The sequence below is a fragment of the Pezoporus occidentalis genome, unplaced genomic scaffold, assembly GCF_034315485.1.
Source record: "Pezoporus occidentalis ecotype Australia unplaced genomic scaffold, CSIRO_AGI_Poc_V1 ctg71, whole genome shotgun sequence".
Lineage (NCBI taxonomy): Eukaryota > Metazoa > Chordata > Aves > Psittaciformes > Psittacidae > Pezoporus > Pezoporus occidentalis.
The window spans coordinates 658,543-678,753 of NW_026916062.1; the positions used below are offsets into that span (position 1 = coordinate 658,543).

Genomic DNA, 20,211 nt, shown 5'->3' on the forward strand with positions numbered 1-20,211 from the left:
TACTTAAGAATGGGGTTTTTTTTCAACTTAATTTAACTGAACTGAAATCTTAACTTCTCCAGAACCTATAGTCTCTGAGCAGAAAAGACATCGAGGAAGGTAAGGTACCTACAAACAAAATGGATTACTAGCCTTTTAATCTAAAGCTAATGAAATATAACACACCCCGTTAAATAGAATAAACATCAAAAACAACTAAGCATGCAGACATTCAAGGTAACATAAGAGAGAACAAGAGCTTCTCCCAAAGCAAAACTATATTAAGTAAATTTCAGATAATGTAAGGTAGGGAGAAGAATGAAAAGTTGCATGTATTTTGTGAAATCTTTGGATTTGTCTTGGTTTCTTTGATCAGAGTTGCCCACCTGCATGAGTATCAATGAATGAAATAACATTCTCAAAAATATCCATGTCACAGCAACAGAATCTTCAACCCTGGCAGATTTCCGAGTTACATTACTTCTTTGCATGCTTCCATATAACTATTTCTACCATGGTTGCCATTACCAAATTTGGTGTGATGTGTCTCCATAAACTCCACCTCATTCACTCACACTTCTGAAAAGAAAATTATGTAACCTTGCCCTTCTCTCTCTCTCTTATGTTTTCATACTTCCCTTTGTAACATGTTAAAAGTAATGTCTCATCAGTGAGCTGCCAAATCCATCACAGATGTTTTTCAAATATTTCAAATCCTTCTTTCTACTCCAGCCATCTCTCATCACCACGGGGAACACAAGTTCCTCCATCCTCCTTTTTTCCCCTCTACATAACTTGGCTCTTGAGTTTATTGCTTGCCCTCCTTCCAGGATCACACAGGCCCCAAAGAATGTACCCCTCCTAATTTCCCCATTTCTCTTCCTCTCACTTTACCTCTGCACTTTCTTCTAAATGACTCCCCTAAGTAGAAACCAATTTCTGCTTTAATGTGCGTATTTAAAGTCTAGGCACCCTTTTCAAACCATACTTCTTTAAAAAAAAACACAACCATTCCTTACATTATTCAAGTATTAAATAACTAAACACATTCATACATTGAAAAAGTCATTATCTAAATAATAACTATTAAAACCATGCTAACATTAATTCATTAGTCATACCACTTTTGTCCCTTCCATTACAAACTATAGGTGCATTAATGTAGATTACCTTGAGAAGTTCAAGTCCTGCACGAATAGCAGTGTCAGGACTTACACCCTCCTCTTCATCATCAGCTGTCCCCTCTATGGATTTATTCATTAGTTTTACTAGTGCACTGAAATAACAGACACAAAAAGAAAAAAAGCAAATGACTGTGACAATGTACAAAGATTACTTGGTTTTGACAATAAATAAAGGGAACACAATAGTTCATTATGGGGGAAGGTTGTGTGGAGTTTGATTTTTTGGTTTTGTTTTGTAATCAAGGTATTCAACCATTCCTTTTTCTTCCGAGTTAAGCTTTATACGGACTTAATTTTTCTGTGGAGAAAGGGGGAAGGAATAAAACAAACTAAAACCCCCAAAGAAAACTCATCATGTTGGCAGCATTCAGCTCAACACACAGTTGCATGAGTTTCCGAATGCAATTAACTTGCCAGACAGTCTCAAAAGAAATCCAAACACTCTTACACAATCCCACAAAAGCTAATTACTTCAACTGCTATATGCAGGACTGTTGCAGTTAATTATGTGAAAATTATGATCGTAATTTTCACCAGAAGTTCCACAAATAGCAGTTTCACCAGGAACAACTACTGATTTTTTAAAAATCATTTGCAGACAACACTGCAAAGAAGTATTAAAAAACCCTGTAAAACTGCATCCTCTGCAAGCCCAGCCACCCAGGCTGCTGGAAACTAAGACATCTACATAAAATATTTATTTTTAAAAAGTATTATTTTTTACTTCTACAACAGATTAATCTAAATCCCAAGAAAATACCCCCTTTTTAAAACCCCTATCCCTCGTCATTCAGATCATCTTTACAATCATTATGAGTTAGTATGATCTTTGAAACTTACCTAATGGCTTCTGAGTCAATATGTACAGGGGCAATTCTTTCCAAGAGAAATTTGACCATTTCCAGAAAAGGATTTGTTGGCTGCTTAGGATTTGCGAGTTTCCGGGCTATCTCTCTCTACAAGAATGTTAGATACAAACAAGAATTGTACTCATTTTAATTACTTCTTAAGCATGTTGAATAAGCTAAATATAGCCACTTCTTCTAACCACAGATTGTCTATACAGTGAAACATATTCTAAGGGGGGCTGTTAGCTCCAGATCTTTATCACATTATATTGAAAGCAGACATGCTTTACAAACTATTTGAATGCAAGATGCATTTAGGTTTCTAAATGTTCTTCATTTAGAAGAGCTCTTCATAGTTTCTTAAGGAATTGCAAGCCAGATCCAAAACAGAGTCAAGGGACACCTAAGTGCAATGTAGATGCAATTTAAATATCTACACTGACGAGTAACGCATAAATCTGTAGGTAGCCCTGTTGTATATGTGAGGTTTCGTAAGAAACAATGAAAAAACAGTACTACTTGCAGATGTGCAGAAGCACACTACCTTTGCTACAACAGATGTTCAGATCCTATGTACTTGGCTCTGGATCCAAAAACCTGGTTTTCCCCTCTGAATGCCCCAGATGTCAAGAGCACTAAATTCAGCTGCAAACCCAGCAGAAGGTGAACAAGAAGTTATTTTCTGTTTTGAACGCAAGTCTAAAAATCTCTCAAAGAAATGACTTCTTGACATTCCTCCTCCTAAATGGCTGAATGCTGCAGACCCTACAAACCAGGAAATTGTTCTGTTATGCTAAATTATTTTCAGGAAGAGGGAAGAAACCTTCCTTTTGAAACTGCATCACCGCATTCCCAATGAACAAAGTTTACTAGCTTAGAAGGAGACATACTTTCTATATCAAGTGATGTGGACATAGTTCTTAAGGTCATTCTGTTCCCTTCCCTGTACAAATTTCAGAGTATAATATCTGGCTTGTTGGTACTCAGAAATTTCACCAGTGTCAGAAGACAATTTAGGAACCACAGCAGACTATGTTAGTCTTTTAGATTTCATTCTTGATGCTCATATTTCCAGGAAGGAATAAAGCTAATGTTTTCAACAGGAAGAAAGATTATGATCATAAACTGTATTTTCCATGATCTCTACAGTTAACCAAAAAGGTATATTTTTCTGATTTTCATAAAATAAAAATCATGTTAAAGTACCAAAGGAGACCATGAACTCCAAAGAACCGGTTTAAGCACAAACATTTGAAGTGTGAAAGCTTGCTTTTCCATTTCCTTACCACACAGACATCTGCCTGTTTGCAAGAACACGTAGGGCTAATTAACAGCTCAAGCTGGGACCGAAGTTTCTCATCGTCTCCCAGAACCTGATTGAATTTCTTCACAAAATCTTGTGCTTTTCCAGGATCTGGAAGGTTTTCTGTATGATTAAACACGATTCATCATAAGATAAAGTGTGCCACTTCAGTATGCCAATATTCACAGAAATAAAATTTCCAGGAATGCTGCAATAACAGTTTACAGAACTCATTAGCACTTACTTGCTATAGTCATCAGCTTTCCAAACATGGCAGCACTGTTTGCTTCTGACTGAGGACAACAGCAAAAACAAACGAACAAATCAGTGATATGTCCCTTACACAAATACACCTTTAAGCTGATCTGTTAGCTCTCCAGCACTACAGTCTACTCTGGAATCTTATGGTTTATGTTTCTATTTTAAGAATGAGCACTAGAATAGTATAGCAGCATCATTAGCAGCTACTACACACAGAATAAGGGGGGAAAAAAACTTGCAATATCAAAAAGCTAAAAAATTTCACTAATTCATATAACAGATTAAAATAAGCTGTTGGGAAAAAACCTCAATAAAAACCCCCAAACAATTCCTCCATATCCAACTCCAAAACACACCACACCCCCAAAGCAATGCCCTTCTACTTAAAGTTTGTGGTAGTTTGAAGAAAATATGCTTAGAAATAAAATTTCAGTATAAATACTAAAAAACTTTTGTTTTCGAGCAAACAACTAAATCATTGCTTTACATCACAACATATTCCGCTCTCAAAGTACACTGTAAAATGAAAACAAAAAAAGGTCTGTCAAAAGCAGACAAAAACATGCCGATGATTTTTTTTTTTAACTTTTCCCAAAGTTACTGACCAGTAATATAAAATAACAGTAAACTTTAGGAGGCCATATACATTTAAGCATTACTGAAATCAACTTTACTTCATGAGAACAGAACATTTTCTACATATAGAAATCAGCAGAATAACAAATTCACATTGCAGAAACAATAATATAGTATTAAACACCCCCCGATAAATTAGTCTAGCAGGTCCATTGTATAAAGTATTAATATTTTCAAAACCGTACAGTGGGTTGCTTATGCAAGTCTAGTAATTCTCGTACGTGACTCCTTAGCATGTTCTGGCACTTCCACATCTCATTCAGTGCTCTGCAAAAGTGCAAAACCAGAAAAGAAACGCTTACCCATTTATCCATGACAAGAACATGCTAGATGCAACATAAATAACCAATCCTGTTTACTAATACAAGTGCAACATCTGCTAGGTACAATCAAAACCTACCAAGTAGTAAACAAACCTGTTCCAAACAAGGTGGAACTGATTTTCTCTTTTTACAGAACATCCCCTCTCTTATTATTCTGCTTGGAACAATTTCACATATGTGGGACAGCCACAGTATGTCTCACAAACACACAAATCATCTTGAAAATAACATTTTCCAACATAAAACACAGACCAGTATAAATAAGAATTCAGTTACAGATACTTTCATTATGGACCCTAATATAGAGCCAATCTAGAATTCACTAGTTGGACATTTTTAACTCTGCATTATGGTCACTGGATGAAAACAAATGGATAAAATCAGTCTTCAAATATCAAGGTATTGTTTTGTCTAATGGACATGTGGATTTTCTATATAAAAGAGAAATGTTTTGAAATACTCTTGCAAATAATACTAAGCATCAATTACTTATATTTTTATCTAAATGCTGATACTACAAGGATGATTATACAGATGTTGGAAAAAGCTGAGAAAGCAAGCATTTTCTCAATAGAAACTATACTCACTTGACAGCATTTGGATCCAAACTAGCATACAAATAGTACAAGCACTTCATTCGCTCCTCCGTTTCCAAATTGTGTGGAACAAGATACTGAGCAAAGATTTTTTCTACTAATAATCTGCAGGAAAAGAGATAAAAACTGTACATTTCCATCCAAAAGTGGTGATAACTTTTAGACAGCTGAAAAACCCAAGAAATATCGGAAGTCACTGAAATTAGATTTTTCATCAGAGAAGAAAAAAAAGTAGTTGTCTTTTTCTCATCTGTAAAGATATTTTCCACTGTTGATAGAAAGATTAGCAAGAACTGCTTCTCGAGAGCTTTTCCATGTTCTTTCATATTTACCTTTAAGAGGGAGTAACTGCTTTATTTGTCACCATCCAAATTCTCTTTTTTTCTCTAGGCTCTGAGAACCATTTTTTGTTCACTCTCATAAAAAAGACAGAGGGATACAGAGAATAAAGAGCCCAAATAGAGAAGAAAAATAAGTAGTTTCAAATGTTTTGCTTTTTTTCCTCAGTTTTATCTTAACACTTCCCGCAAAGATACTTCAGATTTTTACTTCCTCCCCCCCCCCCCCCGAGTTATATTCGTGTATTCTACTAGAGGAGCTAAAAATCAGCATTAAAAAGGCGGAGACAAAGGAGCACCAGAAGGTGTACAACAAAAGCACCAAAAGGAAAACTAAGTGAGAGCAAACCGAACCAGCAAAGATGGTCTCCAATTGTCTCCTTTTAAAAAAAGGATAACACATATTTAAAGTTTTACATAAAATACAAAACTTGAACTATAAAATATGACTGTACAGTTCATTAATAACCATCCCCCAAATGAAGAAATAATTCACGCATTCATTTAATCCACAGCAATGAGAGCTGTGCATGATGTTCAAACTATACGATATGATATTTATGGACAAACACCTTGTGTAGTTAATTTTACAAACTATTTCACCATGATTCACAAGCAGTAAGTACTCTGGGAGTGTCTTATACAAAGATCATACAAGGCAGCACAGGTTTCAAACACACTTTGTTTCTGCTCAAAGAAAATTCCAAGAGGAATGGCAAGGCAGAAGAATAAAAGTATGACCATGAATATGGATACAACTATTTCAAGGTACCCTGTACATATTAAAGAAAACCTGGCTTTCTGCCTTTAAACATACATAAATATACATTTTACTACTCATGACTCCAAGAACTAAATCTCTTGGGGATTTTCAGATCTCAGGGGACTCCGTCTCTTATTTAACATGCTAGGCGATTGGTGGCATCGGAGTTACCTTAATTTATGAACATGGCTCTAGCCCATGTTTCTACAGACATGTAGAAACATTTCCCTTAGTTGACATGGTTTAGTGGTGGACTTGGCAGTCCTGGGTAAAAGCTGGATGTGACTATCTTAAAGTTCTCTTCCAACCTAGTTCATTCTGTCATTCTATTCTATATGCTCTAGAAACTGTCAATCCACATGGGGAGACTGTATCATGCCTTTCCTGGTCCACGTTCGTTAGGGTAAAGATTTACAAATAGGGAATACCTCTGGGTCACACTGGCTAGTGTATCAAGAGTGGGTAACAGGGCAGTATTTAAGATGTGGTTATCTTACTTCTTTCTCTGTGCATTTATTGTAAGACAAGGAAGCCCAGAGCACACAGTTGATAAGATTGAGAACTTCTAACCATAGAGAACTGTTTGAGTAGACATGCACATCAATAGTCAAGTAACATCATTATAAAGTGAAAGAGTTAAGGATATGTGGAGAAAATTTGTTCTGTTCTACTTCATGCCTGAATACTGTGTGATACTGTACTACTATTTTTGAGAGAACTTGTGTTGTCCTCTGCACACAACGGAAAATATTCAAAGGCTCAGACAGGTGTTCATTGTTACTCTTTATACTCCTCCCTCATTATGGAAGGGACACAGGCTAGAGTTGGCTAATTATGACCTATGCCTGCATATTTAAAAGATTGGATGGATTCTCTTTTAAAAGATCATAGCATATCTACAGCTCTTCAGGTGCTAAAAGTACTAACTTTCTAATGCTGAAAATCATGACATTGAAATACATTATTATCCCCTGAGATGGGGAAAACAACCCAATGCTGTGACTGAGCAAGAACTTCATTGTCAGTCTAATTTGATGGAAAATTCATAGAATCATAGAATAGTTTGGGTTGGAAGGGACCTTCAAGATTATCTAGTTCCAAGTCCCCTGCCATAGGCAGGAACACCTTCCACTAGTTCAAACCTCCATCCAACCTGGCCTTGAACACTTTCAGCGATGGGGCATCCACAACTTCTCTGGGCAACCTGTTTCAGTACCTCACCACCCTCACAGGTACCAAACTGAACTAGAGAAACACCGAAAGTCAGGCCGCCAATCTTCCAGTGGATACCCACAGAAGAAACAGTATACAATCCATACCTACTAATGAAAAGACCAGATTCAATGGCTTAATCAGACTTTCAGAAGAAATCCCGTCAAAGAAACTCAGCTTTGATGACATAATCTTTGTTTAAAACTCCTTGCCTCACTTCCCTAACAGTTTTCCACATTTCTCATGAGCAGGAACATTGAAAACATCTGCACCATTCAGTATGGAACTTCTGATTCATCCTCTGCTCACCATCAAACCTGTGTACTGACAGCAAGTCATGAACATGATAGAAAAAAACCCCACGAATGAATCTATCAAATATGCAAATTAAAGCATATTTGATGCCTATACATATGCAGAATTAGCTTTGTTTAAACTATGTAAAGATTTCCTCATTTTTCACTATTTGATACTTCTACCTCAGCAGACTTGCAGTGTAATTATGATCAGCCAGATGAACAAAGTAAGAGCCTTCACCACTGCAGTGGTAAGAATTCACTATCATAACTGGCAACTGAAGGAGGCTATTAGCCTATTCACTAGTCACTAAGACTAGTCACCAAGATTATGAAACATACTGAGGTAGCAGACTGTATAACTGAGATGCTAAAGAACACTATGAAGAAATTTCTGAGTCTGCAGTATTAAAAATCTAGTCTGAAATCCTTTGTATGATTGCAGAGTTTGGCTCTCCTTATGAAAGCAAAGAATTAATAGTGAGAGTTGAAAACTATCTTCAAAATGCTTTCCTTTAAGCCAAAATATTATTTAAAAAAAATTAAGGGACTGAGTGACAAAACTGGTAAGACTAGACAACACCAGAAGCACCTTGATGTTTCTTCAGCTTTTGATCTAACTGAAGGGTCCATTTCTACACAGCATACCAAAAGGAGATGTCTGTGCATATACTGTGGTACATAAATGCACAATATTCACAGATCATGCATTTTAACACTGTAGTTTCTGGGAAGTAGCAATACAAACAAGAACTGGGTAAACAAGAAATTTGACATTTTTTTTCCATGCAGTAGTTAGTTAATGACCATTTACTATCATCACAGTAAACAGAATGAACACATGACCAAGTAATGCAACCATCCTGAATATCTTAATGATACGATAGGATAACGAAATACATCATACTTGAAACAAAAAATACAGGATGAGATATAACAGCTTCTCAGGATAAACACGTATTTGCAGAGTATTTTTTATCACTACAAAAAACTAGAATTATGGAGGCTTAGGTTGACTCACTTGTCATCAATGCTATTTTGATAATATATGTGCAAAAGTTTATCCTTTATCCAGCTCACTTTCTCTGCAGCATCTTTTCCAGCCTCTGCATGAAGACAATACTTCTTGTATAGTTGAGCAAGCCCCATCATAGCTTCTTTTCTTACTCGCCACTTGTGGAGGAAGAAATAAAAAGGAGGTGAGGAAGTGGTTTTGGTAAATAAGTACCAAACATACATAAAGCACAGTAAAGATACAGAAGCATGAAAACATATTCTGATCTCCTACACTTAAGACACTTCAAAAGCTGAAAAGTGCTGTTTAGAGCCTCTAAATGAGAATTTGTAAAGACTACACAAGGGGTTTCCTTCCTGTACTATGCAAATGAAGTATTGCCTATACAGAGGAATCCGGTAAACCTCTGTGCTGAGAAAAGAAAATCTGGGAACTAGTTTATTTTTAAAAATACAGCTTAACATGTATGCCTGAATAAGTTCCAAATACTGGCTGAAGAAGGAAGACTTACCTATTCAGAAACAGGCACCAAACAAAGGTGGCAGCCTTCTTTCTCCCCACAAAGCCTTACACTGTCTTACAGCACACTTGTCTAGAAATGGGAGATCCGGAGCTTAGGCCTAGCTAAACCTGACAGAGCTTGAACTCAGGCCACTTTCAGGACAGCGGGAAAGGCACTTTTTGCTGAAGCATCAAACTAACCACAGCAAGACTCCAGGGATCCAGGAAAAAGCCAGACTACAACCTCCACAGCTGGAATTCCTGGGTTTTCATCCTTGCTTTTGGTGGTCACTACTTTATTCCCTCATGTAAACAGGAAATCTCTCGTTATTAACCACTTTAACAGACAAAATCCGTAAGCGCTCCTATGCTGATTTGTGCAAGGAATCATACCAAAACAGACTGAGGATTAATCTAGAGAGAATAGCGCCTCCCACTGAATTATTTATAGAGACAACTCCAGCAGAAACTTGTTTCCCTCACCATTTAAAAGAAATGCATGAAATTCAAACTGAAGAGGATTTCTTCCAGAACACACCAGATACCAGGTTTGGTCTTGACCTCCAATGACTACCAACACTCAAATCATTTCACCCTGTCAAGCATAAATGTAGATACTACTATTCACACAGCACATCATTTTTTACTTTTTTTTTTTTTTTTACACTGAGGGTTTGTTTTAATAACACTAAGTGATACTGCATGTTTAATTTCTTAACAGTTTTACTGATTGACTTCCTTTTCTTAAAGGGCAAAGAAAGTAAAAATCTTGAAGATAATATGTTAGCACAACAGTCTTACACACCACTAGCTGCTGGAGTAGGTTATATCAAGAAGATGGAAAAATAGAATTGTGTTTTGCTACAGATTTCTTAAATATTAAAACCACAAGTAACAGGCAATGACTTTGACAGCATAAAGTATAACACTTTGTTTTCAGAAAAGAGAAAACATTTAGATATACATAGATGTAATTGTTCAACTTCTCACCCATTGTGATCTAAAGCACATTTTAAAGAAAATAAAGGTCTGAAAGAGGAAACATTTTCAGAAAAGCATTAATATTTTAATGTGTTCAGATATACTCTTACAATGCAATCAGATTTCCTATGCAAGACAAGAAGGATGACAAAACTATTACCAGAAGACAATGGATTAAGGATTGCAATGAATGATTCTAGAAAAAATAAGCCTAAAATGAAAGCAGAATACTTAACAAAGGGTTGTATGGAAAGAAGGTTTGGAGTATCAACAGATTCCTCATCATTGAAACTACTGTAGAGAGTATAAGTCAGAGCAGGCAGAAAGCCAGTTTCAGGCAGAAGACAAGAAGATGGAAGGCACTGGACAGAATCCTTCAGAGAACGCTTTGAGACACAATGGAAACAAGTCACTGAAGAGCAGATACAGTTTGGAGGGGTGGATAAGAGTCAGGTGCTACTGGGAATTAAAGCTCAAATAGCATACAGTAGGGTAAAAGACAAAGGCAACTGAAAATAAAGGGGAACATGATGATCAGCTTAAAAGGGAGACTCAGGTAAGAGAAGTATTACCATGATTTAATTAACAAACTAATTTTGACAGTCTTAGCTTCCTTGGTTAACCAGCATAATTAAACTCCCTCACTGAAGAATGGTGGGCTGAGTTATTAAAAAAAATAAACCTGTTATTCAATTTCAGGACAATCCTATACCTCCTGGAATAGCTAACCTGTTCCTTACATAGAGTTAAGAATATTAACATCTGGAAATCTTTCTCCTTCACCTGGAAAAAGCCACGATGGTTTTTAACACTCACAGAGGAGCAGCCATCAAAACTAACACATGCAGAAAAAAGTGTGCACAAAGAAATAGAAGATGGGAGTCTGTTCTTATGGGGTCTCATTCTACAGCTTCTGACTTCAAGCTGACGAGGTAAAAAGCCTGTTCTCACAAAGAGACTCCCTACGCCACAAAGGCTGCTGAGAGAAATGGGAACAGAAGTCAACTGTCAAAACTCTTCTCTAAGTTTTCAGGTTCTTAAAATTACTCCAGTATAAAGGAAAAAGTACCTGAAAAATTTTTAGAAGCTTATTAAAAAAATAAAATAAAATTTTTAAATGTCTCCTAAAACTAACTGTTCTGAAAAGTGAAATCACTGCAAAGACCCTAGAGACAATGTTCCAAAGGAAAAATTCCTCACCATTCTTACCAAACACTGGATTTCAGTTTTTGGAAAGCATCTGTTCCCAGAGTTGTTTTTCCAACTGGAGGACCAGTAAAAATTGATTTGAAAACTACAGATGTTAAGGGGGTTGTGTGTTTGTTTGGGTTTGTTGTTGTTTTTTTAATAGCTGTAATCATTGTGCAAATGCCCATACAGATCAAATTAGTAAGGATATTTTCTAAAAAACAAAGCACTGTCTTTTAGCCAAAAACTTTTACTCTAAAAAAAGTTATTAGTCTATCTTTACTAATACTGTGCCAATTAGAATATGGTCAGGAGAAAAAAAAACCAGATTAAATAAATGGTATAACAGCATTATTTAAATTTAAATTTTCACATTATTTTATAAAGAAAAAAGGCAGAACTGAAATAACAGATTAGTGTGTTTAAATAATCATCATTTTACTTCAGCTTACTGGACAAATGTTCTTCTTATAGTAATACCTATACTCATTTGACAGATGATTGCAGGCCTGAAAAGAATTAGATGCAGTCAAATTGACGAATGATCACTTAGTAATTTGCAGTAGATTCACCCAGCAGAAACCTGGCTACAAGGGGTAAATACATAATGTAATTGAGTTCTTTAAATCAAAAGAATAATTAAAATAGGTGTAATGCATTCTGCCTGGAACTCCAAAAATCCTATATAGAAAATATAAAGACAGTTATATGGACAAATCAATACCCTCCTACCAAACTGCAGAAAAATCCTAAAGAAAAAAAAAAACCTCTGAAAGTTCACACAGCCTCCATACACACTTTATAGCACTAATGATATGCATAAAGACAGGCTATTTTGTTAGGTTTACTTCAAATGCTAATATTTGTGTATTAATTCCTAGTCAGCCATCGAGTTTTCATTTCTCCTCAGGATGTATTTTCATTAAAGCTCTCTCCAGAGATTTCTGTAAAAGAAACATCAACTAAAGGTGAAATTATTTTTCACTGGTGAGTGCCTGAAAAGGCACCTAACCTTGAAATTTAATGTATTACCAAACCTATGCCTGGTGTGAAATCACTACATCAAACATGCTAGAACATTACGTAGTACCATACTGGGTTTAAGGCTGCATGAACCAAAAATCCTTAGCTCCATAGAAGTAAGTATTACAGTGGTACAACTGGCTGCCTCTTACTGATGGCAACACGCTAAAGTAGAACAGAAACACCATGTGGAAGACACAGTAACAATCTTCCCATCCTAAGTGAGAGGCCCAGTGCGAAGTGGTGGTCACACTAAAAGTTTTATATCCCACAAATGATGTTTTGGACATGTCTGTTTAATGGCTTAAAAAGAAGGAAGTAAGGTGGTCTTAATCCCTCATGAGAAACATGCAAGGTCAAGCTGCAGGTACAATTTCTTTATAATAACAAACATACTCAAAATCACAATTTCATTCTGTGCAAAGACAACAGACATCCTCTTCTCAAAATCCATTACAGTAACATTCTCATCTTAAAAGGCAAACATAAAAAAATAGAAAATAATTTTAAAATAATTAAATTAACTCTCTAGAATGACGTAAGTTCTGGGAAAGATGCCCCTTATGAAAAAGGAACAAAGGAAAAAAAAAACCCAACCCAAAATCAACGTTGCACAGAGAAATCTGCTCTTAAAACATCACCCTCTAAAGAGCATGGAGCCACACCCAAAAGAGTGTAAACAGCAGAGTATAAGCTCTGGCAAGTCGGAGATAAAACCTTAATAAAGTATGGCAAAAGTTTCAGAAACAAATTATTCACAGCATATTAGTTAAACATCTTCACTAAAGCCTCCAGAAGCAGGAAGCCTTCCAGAGGGCTGCAAGACAAACAAGATCTATTCCAGGAGGTCTGAAGAGCTTTCTTATGGTGTCATCAGAAGACATTTTAAAACAAATTCATAAAATGAGCAGTGAGACCAGGTAGTATCCCATCCATAACTTCTACAGGCATTAGAAATGATACACCAAATAGTAACTTACCCTGCTATTGCAATCTATCAATAAACAGACTGGATACAGCAAATATGAAAGAAACTAAAGGGTCCCAAGAAGAACAGAGCACCACTCACCAGAGCATTTGATTTTGAATGGGCAAACAGGTTGAAACAAAACAGTAACAACAAAGAGCAGACACTGCTGAAAAATGAACTTATGGGAATGACTACAAAATGGGAAGTTTTGCCCAAGAAAAATTTAATTTTAGCAGAACCACAAAGTATATCAGTAAAATGCACTAGAATCCCAAAACCCTTCCATCAAAGTCTCACATCAGAGGATCTTAAAATAAAAATGCTGTTGTGAATTAATTATTAACTAAAACACAGGGGACAATGTCAATGGGTGGAAACAAATGACTGGTTTTTACAATGATGGGAACAAAGGGACCTATTGATGGAGTCAGCAGGGAACCTGTGACACTTAACATATGAAAAAATACTAGAAAATTAACTGAAGAGTGTGCATAAAGTTTACTGAGGTAGTCAAATCCAACACTGTAATGAAGAACTGCAGAAAAATGTCATGCTACTGAATTGTTACAGTATGAAATGAAAGAAATTCATTTCAAGGCCAGCTTCATTAACTCTGCATGTACAGTATTAGGCAAATGCATCATCTAAAATTATTCAGGAAAAATATTGAAGTCAACATGGATGTCTTCCAAAACTGTCTGCTCAATGCTCAAAAATAACATAAATGCAGAATGTTAAAGGGTAAGAACACAAAAATTATCATAAGCATGTACACAACACAGTGCACACCTTAAATACCATGGCCTAGTCTGGTCACCTTGGTTTCAACAGGATACAGAACAACCACACAACAATGATCAGAAGCATGCAATTATCAATTTGTGTGGAAGTTAATCAGGTGACTCTAGCTTAGAAAGCAAAGGAGTGGAGAAGATGAGATACATATATTTGTTAACCATAAGCAGGTCATAATATTTATTATTTTACATAATGCAAGAACAAGATACCCTGAGAAATTACTGGACGTGTTTAAAATAAACAAGTGAAGTTACTTTTTCTATAATGCATTATACTTGAATTTACCGATGCAAATGCCATGGATTTTTATAAAGTCCAAGTAACTTAAAGAGCGAACTTGGTTAAGTTCATGGAATAAAGCTCCATAAAAAGTTATGATGAATGTGATCAAGCAAGATTTAAGAAATCCTTAAATCACAAATTGCTGGAAGCCAAGACTGACTGCTGTGAGAATTCTACTCGGCTATAGGGACCTTTGGCCTGAATATACGTAGCAAGTCTTAGGTTCTTATAACATGATTGTGCTCCTCACAAGTCAAAGGATCCGATTTGCTTGACAACACTTTTTTATTCCGCAATTTGGAATCTACATTAAGATGTTCTGTAAGAGAACTGGTTTTCCCCCACAGCATTCGGGTTAATAGCCAACTCCATTTCTATGGTGGCTTTTGTTTTACTTTTACCAAATTATATTAGCAGCAGATATTCCTGAAGATGAAATATTAACACTTACCCGTTTGTCTAGCGTTCTTTCCCTCACAAAGCCAAGCAGCTGGTCATTGACTAAAGAAAGATCTCTCTTGCCCGCAGTAATAATTGTAACAATAACATCATGTCGAATGGCTTCTTCTGGGTCATGTGATCTAACCTTCAAATATTCTGTTGCGATCAGAAACAATGAAAAACTTGGCTTTTTATGTAGATACAACGTATTCCAATTTATTAATCATGTTAAAACATTAAATGACAGCCACATATCACAAGCATATAATGTATTAGACGCATAACTGCCTACAGGAAACATCTGCTCCAGCACTATGTTAAATACAGAGCAATTATATAAGTGTATCAGAATAATATAAAAGTGCACAGCTTTTACAATAACCTCATTTGCGGCAAGTGAAATAAAGCCGATTAGAATATACAAAAAATAAAAGGAGGTGGGAGAGTGAGAACAAGAAGAGCAGATACTCTTATTCCCAAAGAGCAAAGGGGGCAAATAACTGGAAAATACTGACAATTGCTGTAGGTTAGCTTGCATCAGAAGAACAGTATTTTCAGTTAAGCCTGAAATTCTGCTTACAGTGAAAAAATGATGCTGAAGTGAATGAAGAAACTTCATAGTTTAGATTAGCACAGTGGCATTTTCTAAACTCTCTGGAAGAGAGTACTGGGGAACACACTCAATTTTTTGAACAGTGAAGCAAAATGTTGCACCAATATTTGCTTTGGCTTGCCAAAAGTTTCATTAGAATCTGAAAATACTTTAAAACTCATCCTGCAATGGGTAGCTTCTTAAAGACTCACTCTAGAAAAGTTCGCACAATGTCACACTCCTTTTTCTATTAGCTACCGTTTGCCTTCAGCAGAAAGCAATTACTCGGTAGTCAGCTCTTCCACCCAGCATCAAGCATTGGACTTGATAAATTTTAGAACTCTACAGCTGTGTACAGAGATAATTACATTCTTCCTTGCTCATTTCTTAAAATTATTCTAAACCCCTGCATAAGCATCTCACCAGTGAGGTCTTTTGCTAAGTCTGGATGGTTCATTAAACAATGACTGGCGAATTTCACACTCTCTAATCTCACGGGGACATGGATATCATTGAACCTAGAGGGACAGAAGACGATGAATGTTAACTTTTAATTAGCCTTGCAAATCAAGATTATTCTCTATGTAGTGACATGTGCTGATAGCACGCTGTACTAACTATTAGAATACTTTTATATGGCTAAATAATACAATATAAATGTTTTGTATTTACCTCCATAATGTACCTCGTACAAATTCTTATGTTATTTCTTGTGACATTACGTCAGGACTAAAATGAAGGGATGGATATGCTACATATGGATGAAATGGGTTTTTTTGTTCATTCTCCATACGCTGTTAATCATGTATGTGTGTATATGTTTATATACACAAATGAAATTATAAAAATATAAATTGCCATAACATGTACCATTTGAAAACATTCACTTTTTTTAAAAGATAAATTCCTGTATTTACTTAAAATGAAATTTCTCTTCACTCAGTAAGTTAAACGTCAAATAAACCAGATACAGTTGCAGACATAGCTGGAATAGTACGATATTTCAGATAATGCTGGTATAGCTATTATGTGATTGCTGTTATGTATGTAATGTGCTATATATCTAACCTATACTCCCATAGCTGACAGCAGTATAGGTGCAGTCCTTCAGGCTTCTTCATTCTAAAATACAACTATTTGCAAGTGTCTGCTTCAAAGATTTAACAAAAGAACTTGTTCAAATACAAATAACTACATCCTTTAAGAACACAATGAAAATGCAATACTATCACAAAATTCAGGGAAAAAAAAACAAAAAACAAAACCAACCAAAAAAATAAAATTCAGAATTCTATCTCAGTTTCCCTTACCGCCCAAGAAAACACTGCCAAAGAGGACGGTTCTGTGTGGCCAGATCAGAATCTTTGGAGCCAAAGAGTTTAGCCAGAAGTCGAACAACAGCTAAGCGTTCTTCTCCATCATTGCTCTAAAAGTCAAAACATGAAAATAAAACTGTAAATCATTACCTGTAATATCTTAATGATAATTTCTGGGTTCCTTTTCCTTCAGCTTTTGTAAATTAGACTAAAAAAGCGAGTTTAAAATAATTTCTGATAATTCATAGTGTCCCTAATTAGATTATTAGATGAATATGAATAAAAATACACAAACACCTATTAAGTTAACATATTAAATAGATAGGTGTGCTTTCAAATTTGTTCTCTTTATGGAATAAACCCCCACATACTATAGTTTGAATAATATACATCCTTAATTTCAACAATGGCTGATCTTACTTTTGTTTTAAAACATACTTTCAGACTATTTCATGCATGTGGAAAAGACACCAACTAAGCTGCTATAAAGAGATGTGTACTAATAAAATATACATGTCATTTCACTAAATACGTATTTCTTTGTTGTTTGTTGCCACCATACCCTGTATGTACATGCACACGCAGTTATTTCTCTCGTCAATGTACAATCATACAAAAGACAAAACCCCAAATCAGAATAAATTCACTTTTCAAGGATTCAAAAGAAGCCTTATTAGCTGATCATGCAGATCTGAGAAACTATTTGGAAATACTTCCTCTACGATTAAATATTAATTTGACAAAAGAAAAATCTGTAAATCAAAACTGAAGATGACACACTTGCATTTCATGAGATAAGCCAGCCAAAGCCTTATTACTTTATACATTTGAGGTGAAACCCAAAGATTAAGTACATGTAACTTTTGAGTTAAGCCATAGAATGATCATCTATTTTATGCGCATAATAGCAAAGCTCACAAAAGTATACAACTTTCAAATGTCCTTCCTTTTATTTTAAGGATAAACGTAACATTAAGTGATAAATACAGAATTCTATCCCTCCAATAGGACACTTAACTAAATCTGCACTCTATAATATCCACACAAATTCTATCACTTGTTGAAAGCCATATTGTAACCTACCTTCAGCTTGAATTCAAGCTGTGGCATGACAGACAGCAGTAAGTGAGGATCTATGGCAAAAAGCTCTTGTATCAAGTCGAACACATGTTCTGATAAGTCACTTACTGAAGACTTTCCCAGTACCAGAACCTGGTTAAAAAACTAGAATTCAAACAATATTATTTAGCATATTTTCCTTCACTAATGCAAACACTATTTTAAAAAAAATATTTTAATGTAGTATCATACTTTCATTCCTCATACATACCTTCTAATGGAAGGTACTCAATGCATCATCACATGAAAGCATTTCACCCTTGCAGTTATGGCTCAAGCAAACTATAAACATCCTTCATAGTTCATAGTTCAGTTCTGTTACTTCCATCAGGATTAATCCATGGTAGTTTGATAATTCAAAATATCAGTAATTATCTCCCCAGCAAAATTAACAGCAAAATTAACAGCAAATGAAAGAACTGTTAATTTAAAAAGTATATTCATTTAAAGAGAAGCTTCTCTACTTTTAATCCATTTTAAAGACTGTCAGATGACTTTATGAGACGTCTTGCGATACTGACAATAATGTATCAATGCTATCAGTGATCTAACAGAAAAAAAAACAAGGTAGACTAAAATATGAATAATTTATTTTGGGTTTGCTAGATTTTAATATGCTTGGATATGAACTTACTACATACTGTGATTTAATCGTATTTGAGCAGTGCAAATGCTACGAAGCTATTATACACTTGAATAAGAAAGTAAGAAGAATAATATTAAATCAACCCAAAGGTCACTTTAACCACCATCCTCCTCCCAGCTATGACTAATCACAAAAGCTTAAAGAAACAGGGGAATTTGAAAGTGTTACTTGTTAGTGAGACTTCTTGAACTTTTAAATACTTACTGATTATTCTTTTATGAATTTGCCTAATTCCCTTTTTAAACTACTCTGACTTCTAAGAAATCTACTGGCTTCAGCACTCAAGGAATGCAACAGAATGGACCACAAGACATCCCCACAAGACAGCAGTTGCTGCTTTAGTAAGTAGAACATACAACATTGAAATACAACAAAAGGCACAGTAGAAGGAAGATTTGTAAGAAACCCCTTACTGTTTATGACTAAACCGAGTTTAGGATGGAAAAAAAAAAACCCAGTGAAGTGCTGGTAGTTTGAAATGTTTCATTCTACAGCTTGGTACGAAATGAGGCTGTCTGGTTACTGGATATATGAAGTACTAACAATTCCTTTTTGTTCCGACAGGATTTTTTTTGATGGTCACACTTTCACAGCCTAGGATTTAGGCTTTGCCTTACTTAGACTGAGATAAGTAAAATTAATTTCCTTTTTACTTATTTGAAACACCTCACATACTTCTTTAACACCCAAGGTAGTAATATCCTATTTGGAAATGGTACTCTTGTAGCTGTATTGCAAAATGTATCTTTTATAAACAGTCATTTTTAAACAAGCAAACAAATCTCCAATAAAGAAAGTAACAAGAACACTTGTTAACTGTAGGTAACATGAATTAAATAATTTACATACATTGGCAATACACGGTTCAATGGTCTGGACTGTCCTTTTCAACAGGACTTTTGCAAGATCAAATGCTTGTTTATTAAGGTTCTGAAATAAAGAAAATATAACAATAACATTTTAGAGACAAACTATTTCAGGTGACTGTACTTTTCTCTCCCAACCTTGAAAGACCATGACCATAGGAAGGTATGTTTTACCACCAATCTATTTGTTTTCAAAGCTGTCAAAGTTCAGTTATGTTAATTCCACAACTATAGACTTAAGAAAAAAAAAAATCTTAAAACTATTTTTTCCACACACTTAAATCTAACCCAAAACCATCACTTCTGCACATTATTTTAAGACTTCCATCATTCCAGTTGTTACCTTTAGCATTGCATTCGTATCTATAAAAAGTTTCCACATGCAATCACATTAAAAATTGTGAAGGAACATTACCACGCACACTTCAGTAATTAACTGAAAAATTAACTAAGTCTAACTTACTATTTAAATGTGAGATTTTTTCCCCTTCACATACTCATGAAAGGCACAATCTGTAGCAAAATTCGGCACTGTCTACAGGGTAACTGTGCACTAACTTCCCCATAAACTGTACTGTATGGTCTGAGATAGCCCAAAGAAAGCATCTAAACTTGGGCAAAGTTAGCTGCAAACTTTCCAAATAAATATTTGATTACAACATAACAAATCTGAACATTGTTTTTATTACTCTTGAGCAAGATAAGGCATGTAACTGCATATCTGAAAAATGTGA

At 35.3% G+C, this 20,211-nt stretch overlaps 1 protein-coding gene across 2 annotated transcripts in view; it reads right to left on the bottom strand.

Annotated features, from left to right (window-relative positions):
- Positions 1-20,211, bottom strand: part of PDS5A (PDS5 cohesin associated factor A) — a 79,902-nt gene that overhangs the window by 24,747 nt on the left and 34,944 nt on the right. For both annotated transcript variants that reach the window (XM_062642426.1, XM_062642425.1), the window contains exons 7-18: positions 19,461-19,541; positions 17,930-18,070; positions 16,841-16,956; positions 15,954-16,048; positions 14,949-15,094; positions 8,761-8,912; positions 5,122-5,235; positions 4,397-4,478; positions 3,559-3,607; positions 3,298-3,437; positions 2,004-2,119; positions 1,150-1,255 (exon numbers count right to left, since the gene is read on the bottom strand). In XM_062642426.1, the coding sequence (XP_062498410.1) occupies positions 1,150-1,255; positions 2,004-2,119; positions 3,298-3,437; positions 3,559-3,607; positions 4,397-4,478; positions 5,122-5,235; positions 8,761-8,912; positions 14,949-15,094; positions 15,954-16,048; positions 16,841-16,956; positions 17,930-18,070; positions 19,461-19,541 (1,338 nt within the window). The remainder of the gene's footprint in view (positions 1-1,149; positions 1,256-2,003; positions 2,120-3,297; positions 3,438-3,558; positions 3,608-4,396; positions 4,479-5,121; positions 5,236-8,760; positions 8,913-14,948; positions 15,095-15,953; positions 16,049-16,840; positions 16,957-17,929; positions 18,071-19,460; positions 19,542-20,211) is intronic.